At 43.7% G+C, this 24,721-nt stretch overlaps 3 protein-coding genes, 2 long non-coding RNA genes and 1 other non-coding gene across 15 annotated transcripts in view; 3 read left to right on the plus strand and 3 right to left on the minus strand.

Moving 5' to 3' along the window:
- Positions 1-10,278, minus strand: part of LOC119027058 (collagen alpha-1(XXV) chain) — a 149,945-nt gene extending 139,667 nt beyond the window's left edge. For 2 of the 9 annotated variants that reach the window (XM_037111867.1, XM_037111865.1), the window contains exons 1-2: positions 9,554-10,264; positions 9,347-9,416 (exon numbers count right to left, since the gene is read on the minus strand). In XM_037111867.1, coding sequence (XP_036967762.1) covers positions 9,347-9,416; positions 9,554-9,850 — 367 coding nt within the window. In that variant the 5' untranslated portion in view covers positions 9,851-10,264. Of the gene's footprint in view, positions 1-9,346; positions 9,417-9,553 lie in introns of all 9 variants that reach the window. The other 7 variants (XM_037111869.1, XM_037111866.1, XM_037111863.1 and 4 more) reach the window with 7 other exon arrangements.
- Positions 10,279-10,360: 82 nt separating this feature from the next.
- LOC119027062 lies at positions 10,361-12,933 on the plus strand. The gene is made up of 3 exons (XR_005077294.1): positions 10,361-10,491; positions 11,514-11,639; positions 11,811-12,933. It is a non-coding gene; the product is annotated as an uncharacterized LOC119027062 (long non-coding RNA).
- A 126-nt stretch (positions 12,934-13,059) lies between these two features.
- LOC119027063 lies at positions 13,060-15,132 on the plus strand. Its single transcript, XR_005077295.1, has 2 exons — positions 13,060-13,234; positions 13,788-15,132. It is a non-coding gene; the product is annotated as an uncharacterized LOC119027063 (long non-coding RNA).
- Positions 14,909-19,840, minus strand: larp7 (La ribonucleoprotein 7, transcriptional regulator). 2 transcript variants are annotated; one of them, XM_037111873.1, is made up of 13 exons: positions 19,702-19,840; positions 19,053-19,267; positions 18,844-18,944; positions 18,677-18,760; positions 18,328-18,492; positions 18,125-18,227; positions 17,733-18,035; positions 17,441-17,594; positions 17,180-17,322; positions 16,508-16,617; positions 16,157-16,316; positions 15,805-15,896; positions 14,909-15,415 (listed from the first exon to the last, which is right to left on the minus strand). In XM_037111873.1, the coding sequence occupies exons 2-13, from the start codon at positions 19,255-19,257 to the stop codon at positions 15,338-15,340; spliced, it is 1,698 nt and encodes a 565-aa protein (XP_036967768.1). In that variant the 5' UTR covers positions 19,258-19,267; positions 19,702-19,840; the 3' UTR covers positions 14,909-15,337. The 2 variants fall into 2 exon arrangements, with proteins under 2 accessions (XP_036967768.1, XP_036967767.1); XM_037111872.1 differs by having other exon boundaries at positions 16,508-16,620.
- A 107-nt stretch (positions 19,841-19,947) lies between these two features.
- LOC119027416 (protein NLRC3-like) lies at positions 19,948-24,628 on the minus strand. Its single transcript, XM_037112590.1, has 6 exons — positions 24,217-24,628; positions 22,369-24,094; positions 22,063-22,146; positions 21,843-21,926; positions 21,394-21,471; positions 19,948-21,307 (listed from the first exon to the last, which is right to left on the minus strand). Exons 1-6 carry the CDS (start codon positions 24,521-24,523, stop codon positions 20,995-20,997), a joined length of 2,592 nt encoding a protein of 863 aa, XP_036968485.1. The 5' UTR covers positions 24,524-24,628; the 3' UTR covers positions 19,948-20,994.
- trnai-aau lies at positions 20,381-20,454 on the plus strand. The gene has a single exon. It is a non-coding gene; the product is annotated as a tRNA-Ile (tRNA).
- Positions 24,629-24,721: the final 93 nt, after the last annotated feature.

Here is a 24,721-nt window from a genome sequence, read left to right on the forward strand (position 1 = left end):
CATATTTTGTGACACAGTTGCATCCTCGGGTGTGTGACAGCCTGTTTGTTAGTGCACATGGGATTAAATGTTTGCTCGGTGTGTTTATTACCTTCTCAGATCTGCAGCGTGACTCATATTTCATGTCACATTTAGGACAAGGAGGAGCCGGCTGGCAGAGCTCAGGTCCCCCGGTGAGTGGTGGCAGTGTGGGGGGGCATCGGACGAGCCGACAAGATCTCAAGCAGCACATTCTTGTATCTTTAACTAAACATGGAGCGTGAAAGGAGGGGAAATAACAGGAGGGTCCCCTTAACTGACAAACATGCTGGACGTCTCATGGTGTTTGGCAACCGTTTTCTCTAAGTCCAACCTCTCGGTGGCGCCCCAGGGGAGTCTGGGAGCCTGCAACATCTGGCCAGCCGCTGGGCAAACCCTGCTTTCCTCCATAACTTTTTCCGCCTTGAGAAATCATCTGAATCCCTGCTGACTTTGGATAGCTTGAGGGATTGCTTGCTCGTTTTTGCTGAGACTAAAGGGTTTGAAAATTGAAAAGTGGGCACTCCAAAATGTTTGCTTTAATAAACGCTTTGCAACCACCGTACATAAATGCTGCCAGTGCAGCGTTAGGTGCCGATTGATATATCTTGCATTAAACCATGGAAATTGAAGAAAAGACAATAAAACAAATGCTATTTGAATTCAGAAATGTCACAGAGAATTGATCTAGTGACAGACTTACAGTTGAGGACTGTACAAACATTATTTGCGATATCAAGGAAAGGGAAGGATTGTGTCACTTTTGTTTTTGCTCACTGCTTACATCGATTTCAACCTTCTATGTGAGGAAAAAAGGAGTTTAAGGATAAATATTTACATATCTACATATATCAGACAACATATATGCTGATACCAATGTTTCTGTTTCTGCAAAAAAAGCTATATTGTTAGATATACCTGAGCATTCTGTTGAGCAAAGAACAGAGTGTTTTTTCACTTCTATAGTGAAAATGTTCTCTGACTATCATAACTGTTTAAATCGAGATACATCATCTACATTTTCTTTGTCTTTAAGTTAATAATCATTAAATTTCACCATTTCATACTGGAGTATCACTGCTGAGATCGACTGCCTTGAATTTCTGAAACCCCACACCAGTAATTTTCATACAGTCCCTCGTAGGTTTAGGACCAAAATGACAAATGACTCGGTGTCAAGGTTAGCTGTTTTTGGACTCAAGAACTGAACATAACATGGAACAGCGCTCAGTGAACGCTGCCCTCAAGTCTGTGGACTCACAGTAAATGATGCATGCACACATAAAATAAACAGGGTAAGCGAATGCCATCCGTGCATTGTTTATTAAATTACAGACATATTTTTAGGGATGCCCATGACCGTATTAACCATCATCGTTCGCATGCAGGCGCACGCTGGCAAAATTACAGCCTCCTGCCGTGGCACGTCCCGATGCTGTTTTTTGCACACCAGCTAGTTTTATTTGTAGTGCCTGTTCTTATTAGGCTGATGGAGCACAGAGTAGCAGCATCTGTGCCCCTCACCCCCCATCCTCCATGCCTGCTAGGGCCGGGAGGCCTGGGGCACAAAGCCACAGGCAGTGGGGAGGGAGGGGGGCAGGACAGCATGTGGGGAGCTCCTCAGGGGTTCCTAGTTCTCTTTGCCTGTCTGGAGCCCAGAATTTCCATGACACGGGCGAACACTGGCATCGCCGTGCTTTACTGCTGATTTCAAATTGACGACAGACACTGGAAAATCATTCTTACATTCAAAACAAATTAAATAAGAATCGTTTCACGGAGACAGGCAGCGGGAGCCGAGCTGCATTCTAAATCCGAGCCCATGTATAATGCAGTTTGTGTTTGACATTTCGCGAGCATCACGCCAATAATGATTCACCAACAGGAAGCAAGTGACGATAAATCAAAAGTTTCCTCTGGAGACCCTCGGTGAGACGGGCACGTGAATAGAAATACTATATGTTAGAAGGTACTCTGCAGAGTTTTCTGACAAACAAACAAAAGTTATGTTTGCAATCACTGTTACTCACCAAAGCTCATTGTGTGTAGTCTCAAAGTCTAACAAATGCATTTTCTTCCTCATTTACACACATTTTTTTACTAAGTATGTTTAAAGAGCATTGTGTAAGAATGTGCCGCCTGTCACTGCTAACACATCAGTTAGCTGTGCAGCTAGCAGAGGGACCAGGGGAGTGTTGGAGTGTACACCACTGGCACAGGAGGTTTAGACCAGGATGAGACCAGGGCTAGCTGGTTAGCATGCTAACTTCAGTACTTGCAACACAGTCAATAGATGTCATAACATCAAAACTTTCACTTTCTGTTAATTAAGATGCAGCCACCCTCACAGCTGACACAATGCTCATTTTCACGTTCATAACTGTATTTTGGGTTATTATTAAAATACGCTTACATGCTTCAATGCTAACAAATGTATCAGTTTTCTCATTGTCTCATTGTTTTAGCTCCTGTCTCTTTAAGCCCCCCCTCCTGCATACTCAGTCTCCTCTGATTGGTCAGCTCACACAGGCCTGACCCAGCATCGCTAGGAACAACAGAGCAGCTGTGCTAACTCAAACCAAACCAGCCACTAGGAATCCATCATGCATTATACGTAGCGTATCACAAAGTCACAGAATTAAATATGAGAATACTGACGAGGCGTTTGAGGAGCAGTGTTTTCTGTGGGAAAGACCTGTTTAACTTGGAATATCTTTCACAAGCACAATAACCTATAGGAAACACTGCAGGAGGCAATGACCCAAAAATCATAATAGGTCTCCTTTAAATTCTGCATTGTTTACATCCATGTTTAGCAGCTAGCAGCTTCTTCTTTGCTGCTTTTGTCGGTACAAAGCAGCATATTACAGCGTGTTACCTCCAACCTCCATTGTTAAGTGGAACCCAACCGCATGTGCATCCTAATGTCCTTACACAGGATAAACCAAAGGGGACCCACTCATAGAAGAACAGCTCCATAGCGCTACGAGCGGTACACAGAAGAAAAATCCTCCTACTCTGCAGTGGCTGTGACGGAAAAATCACCATATTGAACAGTAGACCAGCTGTTCCACATGGGTGTCACATTAGAAAAGGCCCCCCTTGTCTGTTAAAGTCTCTTTGAATATCAGTGGGTCGGGGATGAGTATGTGGGCTTGGGAAGGAAAGGGTGAACTTAAGCCGTCACAAAGGAGACTTCAGTAGGAGGATGACTGGAACTTTCAATCCCGTGTCAGAGGGCAACCAGAGGATGAGGCGCTGAGTTTGTGAGCCGCCTTTTATGGAGGATTTACCACCCAGCTCTGACAGAGGAGCTCTGGATCCTGGGAGAGGGAGCATCAAAAGGGAACCAGTGGTGGTGATTCCCCCTCCTGCACGGGAGGTTACAGGGCAGTGGAAGGACGGGGGAGGTGGCACCACCGCCATGACCACAGGACGCCTTGAAGGTGCAGACGCCAAACCTGATAACTTAATGCTTCTTAATTATTTTCCTGCATATGGTCAGAAATATGTTTGAAGCTGGAAAAGTGGCCGGGTAAAATCCCTCTACCAAGCAGCACATCCAACAGGAAAAACCCTTCAACTGCTTCTGTGAACATCCACTGACAAAAGGCGGCTGGCGAACAAAGTACATCAGGATATAAAACCATGCTACAACAATTTGGATTTCATTTGTCCAACTTTAAGCATTGATGACGCAGAAACTGCAACCAATCTGAAACGGAAAACACCAATTTTATTACAAATAAAGTCTATTTTTGGAGCAAATTCATGTCAAATAAAAAAGAGGGAGACAATTACTTTATTCAATTGTGGGGTGTGCCGCTGTGGAAACCCCTTCATTCAACTCCAAGCAGTAACCGTGACAGCAGCCAAGACAGGATCTCCAAGCTTCCTACTTTATTCCACACAAAACGACGACTGAGGATCAGCGCCAGGAAATGTTCAAGGACACGTGAGACGAACCATTAGCCACGAGCATTTCGATTCCCCTCCGTTCTTTCAGGCCTGTCTTTATCCTCCCAGCCTGAGGTACTTCAGTCTCCGGCCGAGTGCTGTTGTGACATCGCTCACATAAAAATCATGTCATCTCCACTCCATTCAGTGAGTGTCCCCTCAGGTTAATCTCTACTGAAAAAAAAGAAGGAGGCGAAGTGTGCCACCCTTTCAAACGCCACAGTCATTACTGGTGCTTTCAGCTGGCATGCTGCGCCGTCTCCCATAAAAACTGCTGTGTCAAAGGTATAAAGAGACCATCTGTGCTATTTCCAGCATCCTGCCCTTTATAATAAACCATGTGTGAGAACTGAAAATTAGGGCAAATGCGCCACTTCTGATGATTCATCATGATAAATCACGTCACGTTGCAATTTATTGGGACTGATGTAAAAATCGGAGCTGAATGAGTCGAGCTTTTCATGCAAAAAGCGACTCCTGCAAGATGTAATTCACTGAGTGGAGTACATTAAGCTCATGATTTACATGTAGATCGCCTGTTAAGCAATTTAGCAGCAATCAAAATCATAATTGCCCATTCACCGATGCCTTCAGGCTCCATCTTCCTCTCCAGCCCGACTCGCTCACAAAGGAAGCCTAACCTGACTCACCTAACCAAAAGCAGCTGGTCACGGCGGCTACCTGGAAGTCTGCTCAGCTTCACCTAGCACTCAGTGATTACATGGCCATTAGGCCACCTCCCAGCACCAAACCACACAGAGGGCCAAATTCAAAAGCTGTCAGTGATTAATTACCAGTTGCCCAGTGAGTTGAGGACATCTGAGGGGATTGGCACAACTGTAATTGTATCAGGCCACTGGGATTACACACTTTGTGAGGCCTGAAGGGGGAGAGAACCCAGCCTGGCCACGAGGAGTTGAAAAGGAGTGATTAGTTTGAGATGATTGTGGGCTGTGGTGTTTGTGTAGCTCTGATTTTTCTTAAGCGATCCAAATCTGGACTTGACAAAGCAAGCCACACAGACATTGCTGCAGCTGCTTCTGGTTTTATTTTGAAAATCTTCAGCCACAACAGCCAGCTGAGATGACCCCCTGCTGCCCCTTTGCCCTCGACAACCAGCGGCGGGTGTTTGGTGGGGAAAAACAAAGTGTGTTACAAGTTGTCCATTTCTGTTTTCTCAAGAGCACTTTGGCCGCTGTTCAGCTGCCGGGCTTTTTGAAGCGTCAAGAAATGCTGTGGAGTGGGGAAAAGGGGGATGTAGGGGAGAGGGGGGCTTCAGGCGTATGGGTGAGTAACAGGGAAAGCGCTTGCTGACTGCACATTTTATTACAGTCCCATTAAACAACAGGCCCTGCTTGGAATGCAGATCCCAGGGGAGGAGAGGGTGCATAAAAAAATTGAAAATGAAGACTGCCCACCAATGCTGAAACAATTATTCGGAGACTCGCCTCACAGTGTGGCACAGTGTGCGGGTGTGACTTCCCAGACTTCAAAACAGCTTGGTATGGTTTGCTTTTCTCCCCCCTAAACCCCCAGACTATTTACACCCAATGTATGGTGGAAAGGCAGCTTTTTTAAACTCAGGGTGCCGTCTAGACGAGGCTTCAATGTGAAAATGTGGCGCAGGGTCCCGAGTGAAAAGACTACTCCACTATTTAAAATTGCACTTCCACTGCTAGTAGCAGCTCCTGTTGCCTCAAGCTGCGAGCTGTAAGCAGAGACGAGGATCGGGCTGCAGAGGTTTTGTCAGCCTATTTCTTTCTAATTCCACACCCAAGAGTTTAATTCGCCTTTAATTCAAACAGTCAAACATGTCAGGTTTAAATTTGCTTCAAGTGTTGTCATCACTTTAGCTTACTTCATGTCCATTTTGCAAGTTAACAAACCCCTCCCTCCTCTCTGCGCCACCTCGTGAACGCCTCTCTCTGGAGCTCTCTGTTGTGATTGGGTGAAGTGGGCAGGGATACCAGAAAATGTCTTTTCTCTTTTATGCAAAAGGAGTGACATGTGTTACTGACCACCTGATGAACAAAGTAAGTTGAATTAATCCTCTGAGGACCATGAATCCATCCAGCAGATATCAAGCTGTATTACTATAAACCAAAAATATCCACCTCATGTCATGTCAGACAATCACTCAAGTCAGAGTGATTAATCCTCTGGGCACCATGAATATGTGTAATGAATTTCATGGTGTTTGGAACAAAAGTTGACATGAACAACATTAATGTCAGCCTGGTGGTGGTGCCAGAGGAAGAGTCAGGGGATCGCTAAAGTCAGACGCATTAATTCTTCGAGGACTGTGAGTGTCTGTACAGAATCTCATGGCCATCAATCAAATAGCTGTTGAGGTATTCCAGTCTGGACCGGAGCGGCTGACCACCTGACCAACACTGCCGTCCCCTGAGCCACGCCGCCATCGTGGCTAAAGCAATCTCGGGTTCCGATCCAATCACAGCCAAAGTGTGAAAATGCTTTTAGTCGCTCAGAAGCCAATAACTGAGTGCTAAATGACAGCGATACCAGACACTGTTTGGATGACAAATGGCCCCATAAAAATAACTTCACCTTCATTAACCAAGAATTACATCAGCATATATAAAATATACTCCAAGTTCACGACAGACTTTCTCTGATAAAGATGGCACAAACTTCCTGTGATTCAGAAGCAACCTATAAAACATCCTGAAGCTACGGACCATTGCTCTGTCTTTGCAACCACTCCATCTTCTTTGACAGCAATAAAGTGAAGACTGTGAAAAGCACATTACAGTCCTCCCCTCAAAGAAAAAGAGCCACATCAGAGCCAGGGGCTGTCTCCTCGACAGAGGCGAGGATAAATACTGAGTGAACCCATTCAGCATCCATACGCTACAAAGATATCTGGCCTGAAAACACTTCACTCACTCCAAAGCATTAACAAAGATGCATATGTAATACACTCCCACTGCAGGAACATATATTATTAGAAACACTACAGATTCTTTAAAGCACACTGATGATATGTGTGTTTTCTAAGTAGCTATAGTTAAAAAAAACGATGGAGTGAGCGCTCGCCGCAGAAAAAATTAAATCCAAGAGTGCCAGTTTCCAAGATGAAGCTCGGTGCCGCCTTGGTTTTAGTGCCGTTGCGCTTCATTTGATGTGAAATGTTTTCATTGTTTTATTTCTGCCCTTTACAGAAATGTGGTGGGAGAAATAAATGGCAGACATATGATAGGGATTGAGAACAGAGAGCATCGTGATTGTGAGAGTCTCATTATGGTTAATACTTCCCAGTACTTCTGGCTCGGTAATTCAAGCATTTCCACTCAGCAGATGAGTCACTTGCTTTTGATAAACCACTTCATTGAGGATTATTACTGTCACCAGTCTTGTTTCTTCTTCCACCTACATCTGACTGTGACAGATGTAATAATCATTTATACTGTAGCTGTATGGGGAATCTTTCTGTATGACAGAGAGGTCAGAGGTCAGGGAGAACGACGGAACAGTCCTGGCTTTAAGAAGGACTCAGCATCTTTCCCAAGGACGCTTCCGTCCTGCAGCACAGATGCTTTCAGACACCTGGATTGTCCATCCAGAGATCCAACCACAAGCCTACCCTGCACAGTGTCACAACTGTGACTCTACCAGAGAGGTCGCCTCCAGTATGTTCACACATGCTGTATCACATTCCCAGCTGGGCCTCACTGGGGATGTGGACTTCCTCAAACTTTGAAAAAGTCCTGAAAACGTGTCAGTTTTCCCTGCAGCATGCAGTCGAACTACTGTAGCAGTTCAGCCGTCTGACAGAAACAAGTGTGGTGACAGTCGGAGCACTTAGTAAAGTTACTAACGTGACAATGAAGATTGCCAGTGAAGTTGTAGCACTGGTATAGAAAGATGCCCCTATGGTTGATGAAGTGCCCTTCAAGGTGCCCTTCCACTGGACACAACGCAGTGAAGTGCCCTCTCACCACGACTCCCTGCATGCTGGTGCCCCCCCACATACATACAATGGTCCCTTTTGGTTTTTTGCCCCTGCCCCTCAAACATCCTGAGTCCACCACTGCCCTGTAGACATCTTTGAGGGCATTAGAAGAATATTGCACAAAGAAGCACAAAACGTTACAAGCAAATGCTTCAGATATACGTTCGGTCCAGAGCTGCAACGATAAGTCGATCAGAAGACGTTTCCTGTCAACTGTTCCAATTATCGATTTATCGTTTTAGTCATTTTTAATGCAAAACTGTGAAATAACTTGTTATCGTGCTGTTCCAGCTGGTTAAATGTAAGACTTGGCTGCTTCTCTTTGTCTACTGTGAGCTATGATTCATGAGTAAATGAAGAGTCTTTGAGTTTCAGACAGTTTTTGGGGGGTTTTAATTGACAGATTAATTTATGATGCAAATAATCACTAGTTTCAGCTACAGTCTGCTAGAATCCTAAAGATATATCATATATTATATCCTCACTGTCCAGAAAAAAAACATCTATTTGAATGTCAACAAAAATGCAAAAGTAAAAATCTCTGTGCATTTAGCATCACAGGTAGGATAAAGTTAAGACTTAATCCTCCAGGTTATGTCTAATTTAAATGGTCAATTCAGAGACGTGTGGTTTTCATTCTACAGACACAATATGCTTTTCCTTTCACCTGCACCTGAATTCAGAAGATCACGCTACAAGATTCAATAAACGAAGATTAACAACCTTCATCTGTTGTCATAAAACATTCTCAAGGATTAATCTGAACTTCACATTAGAAGTGGATGCTGTCTGATCTACTGGTTGTTTCCATATAGTCAGAAAACACCTGCAGAGTTCTTTTTCTGATCACATTTCGAGGATTTTCTCCCATTCATGCACTAACTGGTCAAACAAGAAACAACCGAGACGTTACAGCTCCAATCATGCAGCATCCTGGAGCACCTTCTCCCACACTGATGCTCGTCTAACTCAACCTTGACTCCATCCCAGAACGCTCAGAACGCTGACCCACGCTGAGAGGAATCGATGTTTCCATCTACTGGTGGGAAAAGTGAATTTCAAGAGGCTTTTTGTTTCCCTTCTGAGGGGACGAGTGAGCAGGCGGCAGCATCACGAGTCAAACCACCTCTCAGCACCTCTATGTATAGACTGCTGTTAAATGCCCTTCTTTCTGTTAAGTGTGATGGCCAGTCAGCTGTCTGCATCCCTCACAGCAGGCAGACCTCTCCACAAACTACCAACACCATCCAGGCAAACTGTCACGAGTTCACCTGTGTCCAAGAAATAAAATAAGGACCTGTTCAGACCGCTTCCATTCATTCTTACACCAGCTCTGATCTGAGCACAAACAGGCAGACAGACACGTGTCCACAGTGCACAGGGGTGACGCGGGTTTACCTGGGGGGCAGTTGCATTCAGGTGACGTTTGTCTGGCAGTCCGGATCTTGACAAAACTCTCATAGGAGCGCTGAAATGTGAAATAAAATGCATTTTTCATTCATATGCACAAGCTGCTGTCAGTGGAACCAAAGTGTGTGAGGTGATCTCTGACAGTTCTGTGTGCAACGCACAACAGTAACTTCAAGCGAGCGAGTGCAGCCTCACCTGAGAGAGCAGCTCGTCCACTCTCTGCTCGATCAGGGAATTAAAATCATCCATGGAGTAGCCGGGAGCGCGGATGAAGCCGTGCTCGCCGTCCCCACTCTCCAAATCCACAACCCGGTTCTTGATATCAGCCGCGTTGATGCTCAGCAGGATGCAGAAGGCGACGGACGCCAGCGAACATAAAGACGAGATAACGTTCACCGCGGTGGTGCGGTGACACTGTCGCTTCTGAGGCGCCGCTTCTTTCTCCATTTTCTCCACGCACTCCGACGCTCCTCTTGCCGCCGCGATCTCCATTTAACTACAACTACACGCGCTATGGGGAGCAAACTGCATCTGGCGCCCAGTCACGAATTTATGGCACAGTGATGTTCTCCCTCTGTGTGTGTGTGTGTGTGAGTTAGTGAGTGAGCGTGTATGTGTGAGAGAGAGCGTGTGTGTGCCTGCGACGCGGCGTTCACGTCCAGTGATTTAGTGGTGACAGCGCCAGAGAAAGATGAGTGGAGCGCGGAAAAAAAAAAAAAAAAATCTAAACAAGTCAGCCTGTCAGACGGCGTGTTGCGGCTCCCTGCGAAACTTGTTGCACCGAACCTCGCACAGAAGTGTGGCTGCGGAGGAAATTGCTCTTACGCACAATAAAGTAGAAAGAGAGACTGGGGAGACGGCAGGCAGCGCGCACGAAGCGGAGGCAGGAGCGTTTCCACGGTGCAGGCATGCTCCCCCTCATTACGCCAACAACACGCCTCCAATCTGTCTTGACTGATTAACATAATTTATTGCCCCGCTCCTTTTAAGTTCTTGGAGTCGAGTAGAATTGCCATAAGCTGACACGAAGCGCAGTTCTATTGTTGTACGGTCGGTTTTTCCAGATATAGAACAACGGAGCGCTGCGTAAAGACGCATTTTTTTAGTTTCATTTAATGAAAATGTGGCTGACTGTGAGTGTACAAGACCCGTTTAAGATGATGAATCATTCACTGGATTAATGTGTTGTTTCAATGTGAAGGCTGTTGTAGTTATGCTGCAGTTGTGTTGTAGTCGTGACAGTTTTCCAGATATAGAACACCAGGAAAACGCTGCGTAAAGACGCATTTTTTTAGTTGAATTTTCTGAAAAATGTGGCTGACTGTGAGAGCACAAGACACGTTCAAGATGATTAATCATTCATGGGATTATTATGGCGTTTGAGATTGAAGATTTACATCTCATGCAGCCCATGCGTGGTAACGTTTATATATCGTTTTTGGCCTGGGCGCTGCGTAAAAACGCACGAAAAAAATCGCTCCGCTTGTGGTTTGGCACTCACTAAACTGCCCAAATGTGAGAAAAGAGCGCGTCTGATTGACTGATTGTGCTCAATAGACATCCAGTGGTGAGAGGAGCCAGAGAGTCCAGCAGCACAGACTGTCTGTGTCCTCTCTTTACTGTCTGATGTCTTGAATTCTGATCAGATGTTGGTGTGTTTCTTGGATTTGCTCAGCACAGTGGCACACAAACCACCAGTGATTCACATTGTATTATACTGGCTGGGGGGAAATGAAAACAGAAAGTTGTTTACTCTCAATATTTTCACTCTTTGCATCAAGCAGTACTGAGCAGCATGCCTGAAATGCATAATAATAACCCAATGTATTTCCCCGGCTTTGGCACCGGCATCTGTCTTTCATAAGAATCAATACAACAAGTGTTCTGTCTGTTAATGAATCAAGCCTGAAGGCTGCGATGTGAATTTAATGTGCACACTGTTGTCCTGAACCGGAGCTAGCTTTAATGAAAAGCAATATCAGCCTCTATCCCTCCGCACCGCTCCTCGAAATGCCAAAATGTGTTTCTGAGTGATTCCGATGACACTGAATGGAGAAGTCATCTCTCATATGCAGTCAGAATATTTTAATGGGGAAGGTCTTCAAATATCCATAAAGCTCCTCAGACTTCTAAGTCCTGGGTTCCTCTTTTCCAGCCTTTTTGCATTTTAATGCCCCTCTGTGAAAATACATCTTCAATCCCAATCACTCAGAATGACTGACACGGGAGGTCTCAACGTGGATTCCACTCACATTTTTACCAATTTTTTCCCAGTAACCAGGTATTTCTCTCAATAATGTGATTTATAACTGTTCTACATTCCTTAACTTAAAGTTCATGTCTGGCCTCTCATGTGGGTTGAGTCCATTATGCTAATCAGACATTATATTTTCTCTGGCATGCAATTTGGAGCAGTTTGAACTACATACACTAATGGAAATGTATTTTTCAGGAGGAGGGATGTTGTCAAATGTCACATCCAGTGGAAGAATATGTCCACAAAGGTACTCAGGAATGTACTGCTCGCGGTATGTAAATGCTATTTTTGCACAGAGGCACATTTACATAAATTCAGTACTTGGCAGTGACAGCAAGGCTCTGAAGTTTTTGTTTTGGTGCATAATCTGGAGGCTCGGAGCGCTTAACCTAAACTCATAATGCCTCGAATAATGAGGGAGGAATTGGAGAGATTTGGAGATGGTGAAGGCTCACAAACATGATGAGGCCTCGTCGGGTAAAACACAGCTTGACTGATATCTCCACCAGACGCTGCGAGAGTGCCCTCTTGGATGCCTCTAGGGTAGATACACGATAAAGTACCCTCTACTGTGCTCTAGTGCCCGTTTGTGCGCTGGTGTCCGGCTGCCTACAGCTGGTGCATTTTCCCTTTTCTTCCAGCCCCCTCAGACATCCTGAGTCCACCACCGTGAGATCAGATCACCTGACCAGTGCAAACTACTGTGATCTCTTCACATGTCAGTAACCATACAGGTTGAACATCTTCACCTGCTTTTTGCTGGTTCTGTATGAAACAGCATTTTGATATGCTGGTCTACAAATACTGACTGCCAAAGTACAGATCAACAATAGTTTTCTGTGTTTTAAAAATTGACACTTAATCAATTCTGGCCTTTTTCTTGTCTTCTACATGTCGTTTTCTCCCTTTTCTGTCACCATCTGCTGATTGGTGCTGTATTTTCTGTTTATTTTATTCTTTTTGTTCCTTTTCCTTATATTCTAATATACTATATGAAATACACTTTCTTGAGAGGAGGGGAGGTCCATTATAAAGGCCTGTGGCTTTTTGACCAATCAAGACATGTGTTTTATTTCTGTTGTTGTTAAAAGGTGCAATATGTAAGAATTGGCCACCTCATATCAATCCCATTGATAAGGACATAGCTGAATGAATGCACTTTCCTGGTCATAAACATTCATTCACATCATCATATCATGGTTGTGACGTTTGGACTCTGTCATGTCACGCCACACTGAAAAAACTGTTCTGCTTCAACTAAATCCAAAGAAAAACTGTAATAATCTGATGTGGCCCTGGTGGGCCCTCTGTAGGCAGTTTTTAAAGCTTTGGACGCCATCTAGTGGACAAACACAGACATGTATTTGATTTAGTGTATATCCACTAATCCGTGCACGAGCAGGCTTGTAACCATGGTAACAGACGAAGCTGTTAGTTAGAAGATAACCAAGATGGCGCATTCAAAATAACAACAACAACAACAACAAGAAAATAAGCCCTGGTTGTTCTGTTTCTGATCAATACAACTAAATCACAGTGTTGAGCGGCTCATGCAGATCACTGCAGATATCCAGAGTAACACACAGTCTTCCTCACATGGCGGTGGGCGGAGCTACCAGGTAATCATCAGCAGGTGCGACATTTCCACCATGCTGCCTTTCTGAAGCATGAATAACTTTATTTCTCTGAACCAGTTCAACCACTTCAGAGCTACTGAACACAAACTAACGTTATTATAACTGCCCGCTCACTTAAAGACACTTTAGCTAACCAGCAGCCATAAACACAAAGCTAAACACCGGAGTTAGCATACAAGCTAACAGGCTAGATTTAGCAACAAGCTACGTAGCTCCACTGCAACATCTCACGGTGATATGTGTTACTGCAGTGTTACTGTGACCGCCATCTTAGCCTTGTGGTTAACACACAGAGTGAAACATATATCCAGCAGGTTCTTACCTGTCCAGCAGAAAAGTCCTGACAGACCCGCAGCTCCTCCACCTCTGAAATGATGCTCTGATATTTATCCTGGTTTCCTCTCTGGCTCGGTCCACTTCTTTGTTTTCACTCTGCTTTTCTTCTTCAGGCTTCTTATTTCTTCTCTTGGACCTGGACGATGGTGGGACATGATTCTGCTCTGTTGTTGTTGTTGTTCTCCACCGCTGTTTACAGACTTTGAGCTTGAACCTGCCAAGTGGAGGGAGGGGCTGCCAGAAGGTATACTCGAGAGTGATTGACATTTGTCGGACACGCCCCCTCGGCTCTGATTGGCTGTGTTGCTCCAGAGTGGTGGATTCTGGCAAATCACATTACAGCCACTGGGTGGAGCCACAGACAGCTGACCTGTATCGGATTCTACTGTCAGATCATGATAGTTTTAGCAAAGATACCAAGAATAGTTCCATGAAGGGGAGTTAAGTTTTTTCTTATTTGGACATGTCTGCTAGTGACAGATGGGGTCCTGTTGCAGAATGCATGATGCAGCTGTCGCATATTAAAAACCACAGTGAAAAAATCATAATCTCACTTGCTGCTCCGTGATTTTTTTATAAGGAGCCACATTAAGGACTTTGTACCTTCAAAAAATGTCTCCTCCACTTATGTAACACTGCTACCAGCCTGCTTCAGTCATTTAGAAATAAAACTTCTTGATCAGACGAGGCCACAGATCCCAGTGATGTCACATATCATGAAGCTCCTCTAACCCCTTTTACTGCATTACGCCATAATATCTGCAGCAGCATCAGAACAATAAGAAAACACTCAGTACTAACAACCTCTCAGGTTCCTCCATGTGATGAGCCATCTTTCATCTCAGCCTCATGGTTTCTAGCAGACACAAAATGACTCCTCAAGGACAGCTGTTACTGCCACATGTGACCTCAGGTAGTTTCTACATTCACACTAATAATAGCCATAAATGGAGTTTATGTAATGGCAGCTATTTTTATACTATACAGAGCACAACTAATTCTGAATGTTATGTAATCCACTATATTTAAAAAAAAAAACCCCATTTATATCCAGTTTGGGTCAGACAGTGAAATGTGACCTGTCCAAACATATTGTGCATCCTTAAATGTATGAATGGTGTGTTTGCAACCAAGGCTGACTGACATTCAAAAAATAAATAAATCAATAAATCATATTGCAATTATTTTGAAAGATACTCCGATATTACCTGACTTTTCATCAGCATGAGGGTGAGTAGACAATGACTGAATTTGAGTGAGTATTGAAGGTTTTTGCTCATTATTACTGTGAGAAGATATTTTCACAATAAATCCAGCAACTATCAAATAATGACATTTTATTTAAAAAAAAAAAACAAAAAAAACAAAAAACAACAACAACAACAACAACAACAAAAAGGGAAATACCCTCAAATGGTAAATTCCATGACTTGTCCACATCTTGACTGGGAGAACTTTGAAATCAATCTTATTTACATCATAAAGAGAATCATTTTTTAAAAAACTAAAAAGGTTGTCGATTTAAAAAAAAAAAAAAAAAAAAAAAACTGTCGCCAAAATGTCTAAATGCATAGCAGCGTTCCAGATTATCTCGGGGACTCCAGTGCAAAAGAAAAACGAAGGGACATTCCTAATTATTTTACACTTTACATGTTTCTTTTCAGTTCTCTTCCAGCTGAGTACAAATGAACACAGACGGTCCCCCTTCAGTCAGAGTCCACACAGTTGAACATAAGTTCTCCGTCGCTGTCAGTCGTCTTGGAAGCGGATGTGTTTATGGGCCTCCTTGGCCCGGGCGATGATGATCTTTTCGGCTTTGGATATGAGCTGAAGTGTGACAAGAGACGGGACATTAGATGTGATGGTAAATAACTGCTTTAATGTTAGTGGTGGCACGTACACTGTGTGCACTCTTTTATGCAACATTATTCTATGGTCACATATAATAGTGGACTGGACTCAGTTAAGGCTGCTTACAAATGATGCATCCAATAAATGTGATCTTTTCATGCCATGTTACACAGTGTGGATGTGAAGTCTACATTACAGTTGCTGAACATTAAACACTCCACATGCCTCATTGCTAGGATTTCTCCAAATAACAGCCTCTTGTTTACATATTCAGAACAGAATAACTGATCAATAATAGATTGTTGTGCACAGAAAAATGTATGTAGTTGTATTTTTCTAATTAAAAATTTAAAGGGTGAGCTCACCTTCTCTGTGCCCCGCTTCTTCTCCCTTGGACGATTCAGCTTGACTTGGCGGTCTACGAGGATTTTCTGCCAGTACCTTTGCTCGTGATCACCTTTGAAAGGCATTAAATAAAAATCAGTTTCTCAAATTACATTTAACAATTACTAAGCCTTTACACTGGCCACATTGTAACTATGAAACCTTCTGAAAATCACACAAACTAATGGTTCCTGTACCGATAAATTATTTCCAGTATCATCAATAATGAAAGTGCCACCTCAGTCGTTCACATCCTCTCCTCAGCTGGAGAGATTTAGAGCAGCACACAAGCAAAGCGGATACTTCTGCATCGAAATAAACAAGAATTCATACCTGAGAGAATCTCAAGCTTCCAGCTGTGCTCCTTCTGTAGCTCTGCTCGAGCGTCACTGACGACTTTCGCGTCCTCTGGGGTGTGAAAGCGGATGTAACCCTCAGCATCTCCATCCAAGATGTCGATGTACGCCACCGGTGATTTTTTGCACAGAGCCTCCTACACAAATAGTTTGTTTCAAAAAACAAGCACGCATAAAAATCATCATGACCACCTGACCTGAGCCAGATTTTTAACAGTGACAGATGGAACAGAGGGAACTTAGTGTTACTTTCATGGCTTACTAGCATGTGCTGCTTTTTTGGTTTCTATCTAATACACAGAATAATGAGAATAGAGTTCTACTGTACTTTGATGAACTTCCTCGCTGGAAGCGGCTTGTTGTCTGTAATCTTCATGATGACACCACTGGTGAACTGAGGGCCTGTGTTGGCTGGTTTCTCACTTTTCTCCTTCATTTCTACTAGAGGGGTAAAAACAAAAGACATTCAAAACACATTAAAAATATTCCTTCATTCAACAACACAGAAACCAAACAATCTTTCTTATCTTTTCTAACCAACAGCTGTGAGCCCCTCTAGCTTCTCAAAACATGTCAATTATTACAGCAACGTGCTATCATCAAGTTTGATTTGACCTTTTAGGAGTCATAGTGTTATCTTAACTGGTTTAACTGCATTTAAAATGCAACAGCTCAGCACTGAAATGTTACAGTCATGGTAAATTTCTGAAATACTTTTTAAAAAATTTAACTTTTTTCCCCAAGAGAACCTGAATTTTTGCTAAAATTCCAGGACACAAGACTTTCATTATACTTGGAAACCAGAAGATGTCAGCACCCACACTCGGATTCATATGATACGGTTTTGTTTCCTGGACTGGGGAATGTCAGAACAGCCTCACTTGCGACATGACGGTCAGTAAGAGTACAATGAGCCATTCTTTTCCTTCTCTAAATCTGGACAGTCTGTCGCAAGGCCCCCTGAACTCAAATTTCTGGGACTGGCGGAGACAAAACTCACTGATTTCTTCTTGAGGATAATTTTCCGTCTCCATTTTAATCTTGTGCTCCCTGTGATCAATCTTATTAATGCACTTCTTCAGGGACGTCATACTCCGCTTCTGCAAGGTCATATACTCCTCCTTCAACTGAAGCCACTCCATCCTTAATGTGAAAGAGGAAGAGAGACATCAGTCATTGGGTTAAACTAATTTTAGTTCAGACATGTTTTTTCCAGATACTAATTCATTCCTGTTGTGGTGTGTTGAAAAAAGGATCATACTTTGAAAGAACTCGCAGTGGGATGACCTCTTCCCCTATTTTCAGTTTCTCCTTGTGTTTCTTTTTTCTCTTCCTCTTTGCTTTAATGGTTGAATCATCTCCATTTTCTTTACCATCCTCAACACCTCTCTCTGTGTCGCTTTGAGCAGGTGGATCTAAAAAAAAAAAGGGGGGGGGGGAGTTAGAACAAAATTAACACAAAAGTAGCTAGCTCATTGTTTCACTGAAACAAAGAAGAGCTTTCATTTATCTTATTTGTGGATTATGAAGAGTCAGATACTGTGAGCACTTACTCGTCTCTGTTTCATCCTCTCCCTTTCGCCCACTCTCACTAGTTTTCCTTATTTTAGATGGCACATCACTTTCGGACCCCTCTGCCGTATGTGACCGACGCCTTTTTTTCTCTGACACTTTGCCAGGTGTCTTCTCAGTGGTGTCGACCTCCGGGTCAAACTCCACCGCTGCTGAGCGCTTCCTCTTCTGCTCCGACGGTTCTGCTTCTATCACCTGCTCACTGGCTTCTTCAGCAGGAGCCTGCACAGTTGCGCCTTCCTTCTTTTTCTTCTTCTTTCGTTTTTTCTTTTCCTCTTCTTCACCTGCAGTATCAGATTCGCCATTAGTCAGGGATTATCATGTTTATAGGTGATATAGAGTAGCAACAATTTGAAATAAATGCATTTTGTACCTGATGGTGGATTATCGCTTGGCAGAGGAATGGGTTTTCTGCTTTTTGTCTTGGGGAAAATCCCCGGCTTCCTGGGAGCATCTTCAGGGGGGTTGTTCAGCATCTGTCTCAAATATTAATATTTTCAATAAGTTTACTTCACTCAACATGACCAAATAATCCGATACATTTAAAGCACTAAAGAAATATTCAAAAGTTATCACCTCTATGGCTTTCTGTGCTTCCTTTATTTTCTCAAACTCTACGAAGGCAAAACCCTTGGAGTCATTAGTAGACTTGTATCTGGGGATGCTGACATAAACCACATTCCCGCATTTTGAGAACACTCTCTCTATCCAGCTGTGCGTCACATCCTTGGGCAAAAGTTCCTTGTAGAACAAGAAAGAGATGGATTATTTTGTGGTTTTAATTTCTTAAATCTGGCAAAAACAGTGTCAAAATAACCAGAAAATTAGTATGCGAGTCACCCCAACGGGAGGTATAATGAATCAGTGTTTACTGCAAATTCTGAGGAAAAATCAAATGAAAGTAAGAAGATAAAACTCTTCTTACCACATAGACTGTGCGGCTGTCGACGTTATCTGGCACATCTCCAATTGGATGCTGACGCCTTAATTTATTTCCCTCTAGGTTAACCTGAAACAACATAAGAAGACATTTGTGACCACTGAATTCATTTGACATTAGGTTGAGGCGATGTACAATCTCTCTCACAGTACCTCAACTAAAGATGAATTTCTCAGTGCTCTCGCAATCAGCTTGGTGTCAGTTGTCAGCTTCTTCATTCGATTGAAGTCCGCCAGCACAGATATATCAACATCTAAGACAGAGAACACTGTTAGAGAAATCTTCATGACAAAATCCAACATCTTGGTGACAAAACCTGTATGAAAGTAGTAGTGTACTGCTGTCATTGGTAGCCCCTTACATCCATCTTCAGAGTCATCGATGAGTTTTCTCAGAAAGCGGTCCTTGTGGAGGTTGACATCTCCGAACCAGAACTCCACTTGCTTCTTCACGTCACACAGCAGCTGTTTGACTCGAGACCTCTTCTTTTTTTCCATCTCCTTGATCTTACTGCTGGCCTCTGCTGTACCAGCATCACTGGCCCCCCTCTCCGTGTCAATCATCATGTGGCTGAGACTGCAACACACGTCAGTAACATGCACACTTACAAATAAGCTTCATAACTGCTTCCACGCACGTTTATTCTCACATAAAGGCCATGTTAGTTGACACTATGTGTAGTGCGTTACAGGGTTATAATTTACACTAAGTCAAATTCAGTTATTAGCTCAATTAAAGACATATCACATAACACATAATCATAGTCAGTGGTGAACACGCCCCTTTAATAGTGTGACCAAATAAACTTCACATTTACCACAAATTAAATAAGTTATCAGTGCATGCTAAGATTAGCAAGCATTAATGCTAGCAAACAGTTGTTGAAGTTAGTGGTGAATTCGCGGGTAGTAACATTTTTAAATTTCAGCAGTCGTCCCTGCTGTTTTTCAAAGCCCGCCGGCCTTTTACTTAATATTGAACTGCAACAATCATTTTAATTAAAAACTCACCTGATTTGAGACGAGAGAACGGTCCAGTTTGCCGATCAACATGCACAATAACAACAGAAAACAGTAGCTTGCTTGCTAACTTCATACGAACGGCTTCAGGTCGTTGAGGAAGATGTCGCAGATTAATGTCGTCACACCAGAATCGATGCAAGCAACTTCCGGTAAATTACTCCAAAATAAAGCTCACAAATGCGTCGAGTTCATACACGTTTCAACATTTTATTGACAATTGTGTAGAATTTACCATACAGTAGGTCGTATTTTGTAAAAGTCAAATATATAAGAGCGGAATACAATGCTCGACACGAAGAGAATATACAATTGATATGTGAAATAGAAATCACGACAACATAACAAAGTAGCTCAGTAGATACAAGTTTAAAATATTTAATTGTAAACTGATTGTAAACATTCATATGAAACGGTTTGTGGTTATATCTGGAGGAGTAAAACACCACATCCGGGCTGTACGCAACCTGTTCAAGTAGTCCTGTCAGCCATTTGCAGTTTCATCAGCATTTCGCCAACGTTTAGTATATCCTGAGACCTTTATTTTTTCTCTTGTTATCTGTGTGTTTCGGTAAGTAGCGGAGAGGGAACTGTACCCCATAATAACGCAAGATAAAGTCGTGTACACTGACGTATTTGAAGGCATTTGCCCCATATTGGGGTGCCATCTGGCCGGTTAGCTCAGTTGGTTAGAGCGTGGTGCTAATAACGCCAAGGTCGCGGGTTCGATCCCCGTACGGGCCAGTAAGCACCTTTTGTGTTGTGTCTTTTTTCCCTTTGGTGCACTTTTACTCCCATGTTATAATTTACAGCCACCACTTTGTCCAGTGATTAAAACCATGGACTGACACTTGCCCCACAGATGCTTTCATCAGCTGTATTTATGTTTTATAAGCTGTAGGTCTTGATGTACACAGGCAAGAAGAAATGTTATCGTTGATTTTGTTTGTTTGGTTTTGCTTCTTTTCAGAAAATGTCTATTGAAATGTACCTTTTCCCCCACACAAAAACATAAATAATCCTAATACAAACAGCGTCCAACATCCATCAAGAAAAATATGTTCAGTTAATAGCAATAATAATTGTTAACAGCACCTAAAATAACAGTATCAAAACTATGACATACTAACAGTATGATGGAGGCAGTATGTCATTCCCCCATATAATGTTGCAGTGAAGGATGAAAGCTCTTTTATGTTCACTTTGTCTCACACAAAGCATCCAGCAGACATTTGACCCATCTTTCATAGCTTATAACCTGAGGCTGGTGTAGATTTCTCTCTGTCAGAGGTTCAAAACGCTCTCAAACCTTTTGAGCTTCTTGCGCATGTCGTCCTCAGTGCAGCACTCGATCCTGCTGGTGATGAGCTGTGCCAGCTTCCTGTAGAAGGTCTTTGCCCACTGGGCCTCTAAGCAGTGAACAGATATGTTGCACACTTTGTGGAGCACCATCACTAACTTCTCATTGCTGCTGACCTCACACCTTCTGAAGACCCATGCCCCCCACCCTTCCCACGTGTTGTCGTCTGTGAAGTTCACAGTTATGCTTTCTTTGGTGCACTGGGACTCTGTGTCAGTCAGGTCATTCCAAATAGCGCTGTGTGGACAGAAAGTCAACAGAAGTAAAATTAAATTGCTAAAATATGGATTAAAAGTACTTGTTGAAAAGAGAATTTTACTCACACAACTTTATTCAGAGGATCTGGGGTCAAGTCCATGAGGGACAGCAGACCTCTCTGGGTCACTCGGTTCCCCTCCATCCTGTGAGAGCACACAGCACTGTGTCATCCTGATCAGTTATAATAGTAGAATAGTATTTTCATTTCATTTCATTTCATCCAATATGTAAGAACTGGCCACCTAGAATTCATACAACCATAAAATAGGGTGGGCATATAATCCAAATAGCTGCTAACTGCTGCTAACTCTTCTTGTTATACAGCCATGACTGTAGCTACTGTTAGCTCGGTTAGCTAGAGGAGTGTTGGTGTTTAAGAGATGTCTGACGTGACGTAAACACTGTGGTTTCTTCACATTCTGTGCATGATCCTGTGCATGAAAAGGCCCTTATTTCCTCATAATGTACGAGGTGACTTGTGATTGGTGAAATACTCCAATCACAAGTTTCTCACCACAACTGCTGAAGCTTTGGTTTCATCCGTATGGCATTAGCAAGAGCCAGCAGTTCATTGTCGCCAATGTCTGTCCATCCAAGTCTAAAATGAGGAACAGAAAGCGTGAAATGAACCCTCTCAAATGACTGATGATTAAACTTTTGGCATCTTCTTAGTAAAGGGGATCTTTTTTGATACGTACAAAAATAACACCTTGCCTGTGAGACGGTCATCTTACCCGAGGTAGGTTATACTCTCCGACTCTTGCAGCACATCAGCAATGACCTGAACTGCGTCCATAGAGAGGTTGTTCTCTCCAAGCCTTCAAGATGAAATAGTGGAGTTTTAGCATGACTCACATTATTTACTCACATCCTCAACCTGATGGTGCTGTGACTTCATATGTGACACTACATGCACAGCGATATGCCTTAATATTCACGTCGAAGTGCAGAGGTTAGGATAAATAACCATACAAACCAAAGATAGAACAAAGAAAATTAAGTGATAGATACTTTTATGTCTAATTTGACCTAAAACTCACCAGAGACTCTCACATCTGAGCAGCAGGGGCTGCATATCTCTAAGTGCCTCGTAGCTGACTCCTGTCCCTGTCAGATCCAGCTCGGATATTTTGCCCCTGGTGAGGTTTAGGAAGTATTTGATGGTGTTGTAATCCATTTGGGAGAGTGCTTCATCGCTAACATTAACTCGCAGTGTCTTCGGTTGTACAGCAAGTGCCAAAGAGGAGTCCTGTTGCTCAAACAGACAGTGTAAGTGGTTTAAGATATGAGCCCCATTTTCACAGAGCATTGTCAGTTGTCTGATGATCTTCTGGCGATAGGAGTCTACTTTTTCTTCATGGCAATGCAGCCCTACCTGCCTCGACAGAAGATGAGCATTGCGCTCAGAAAGGATTCCAGAGAGGAAACGGTTGAAAAGGTCCAGATGTCCGTAGTTGGACCCCTCCCCTGGACTTGTGTCGCTGTGCTGAAGCGCATCAGGGAAAGGGTGATCCGTCACTGCACAATAAACTGCAGCAAAGAACTCTTGAACAGTGAGGTGTGCAAACGAGTAAACCTCCTCAACACAGCCGGGCTCTTGTGCCACCGTCTTGTCGAGGAAGGTGCTCACGAGGCTGCATCCCTCTAACGCCGCCACATCAGGGTCGCTGCTGTAGAACAGCGTCTGATGCTCCATCAGCTTCTGGAAGGCGAGTCGGCCCAGCCTCAGGACGACGTCGGACAGCTGCTGGACAGCCGGTGCTTTTTGCTGTTGAAGAAGTGTTTCGGCTCTTGCCTGAGTGTGAGAGCGAAGCAAGGCCACCAGATACTGCACGTAAATGTCAGTCATGGTCTTGGGGCTCTCTCCACAGAGGTCTTCGCTCTCCTTCAGGATGCAGCACACAATGTAGCAGAATGCAGGTATGTAGCAGAGTGTCAGCATTAATTCATTCTCTGATACAACAGCGAACATGCGGCCAGCGACGGCTCTGTCTTGGAAGTAACGTAAGAAGAAGTCTTGAACTTCAGTCAAGGAGAAGCCAGCAATGAGCACGAAGCGGTCGATGCAGCCAACAGGGATGTGGTTGATAGCTGCAGGTCGACTTGTGAGCATGACAGAAGCATTGGGCAGCAGTTCACCCTGCATCAGACTCCCAAAGACCTCCACCACCTCTGCATCTTCATCTGGCTCGGACACGAACACGTCTACGTCACAGCTCCTGTAGTGTCTGAACTCGTCGAAGCCGTCCAAGATGATCAGCAGTTTGTCGTCATTGGCTAAAATATTATCCAGCTCCTTCGCCAGGTGCCTGTTTTTACGCAAGACCAGCTCCCGGAGGTTTGTAGGCTTGTCGATCAGATTCAAGTCCCTGAAGGTCATGTGGATGATGAAGTCAAATCCAAGATTGTCCCGGTTTCCCCCGAAATCAAACAGCATCTTCTGCACCAGGATGGTTTTGCCGATACCGGCCACTCCTGTCACCAGAACTTTCTTAACTGGACGGCTTCCATTTTTGCATGAAAAGAGTTCAGCTGGTGCAATTTTCCTGTGCACCACCGACTTCTGCTGAAAAGACAGTCGGTTTTGTCCAAATGTCAGAATCTCGTGTCTCTTCACCTCCAGGGCCTGGTGTCCGTCCACCAACAACAGGTTGACATAATGTTCGGAAAAAAGGATTTTCTCTCCGTGTCGCGTGTTGTAGAAGAGCATGCTTTCACTTCGGCGCCGGAGGACATCCCTGTGCTTTTGTTTGAGTTTGTCATACTCTGCAAAAGATTAGATTAGTTCAGTTATTTCAGTTAGCTTCATGTCATTTCAAGTGTTTGACTCACAACATTCCAAATATCTTGAAAGGCATAACGACTTCTTTGTGGTTTGGACTGCATACCTTTGAACTGAGACTGATCTTCACCGCCTCTTTCCGAATGCGTTTGTGTTTCTTGTTGACTGCTAACAGAAAGAAATGTCTGAGCTGCTTCCTCGCCTTTACACTCCAGAATGTCCAACACCTGTCTCACTCTTGCCCGGGGCCCCAGCTGACACAACACCTCCTCGCGGTCATCCCGAGTGAACACCTCCCGACTCACTAGGATTTCCAGCAGAGAGTCGATCCTTCCTTCTAGTTCGTCCACGAGGGAAGCTCGCAGCACCCTGATTGCTGTCAAACAAGAATTACAACAGTCCTTTTCCACCATAACTGGTCTGAAGCAGTCCTCACGTAAGATGAAGTCCGGTTACGAACAGCTGTCAGCTAGAGTCACAATGTGGTGAAGTGAATCATCTCTCATATTTTGATCCTGTGTTTGCTGCTGAGCTGCAATGTGAAACTGTAGGTTGTGAATAGAGAAAGAGGAAGTGCCTTTCCCTTTAATAAAATTAGCTGAGTCACAGTT

This window comes from Acanthopagrus latus, chromosome 10 (assembly GCF_904848185.1).
Source record: "Acanthopagrus latus isolate v.2019 chromosome 10, fAcaLat1.1, whole genome shotgun sequence".
Classification (NCBI taxonomy): domain Eukaryota; kingdom Metazoa; phylum Chordata; class Actinopteri; order Spariformes; family Sparidae; genus Acanthopagrus; species Acanthopagrus latus.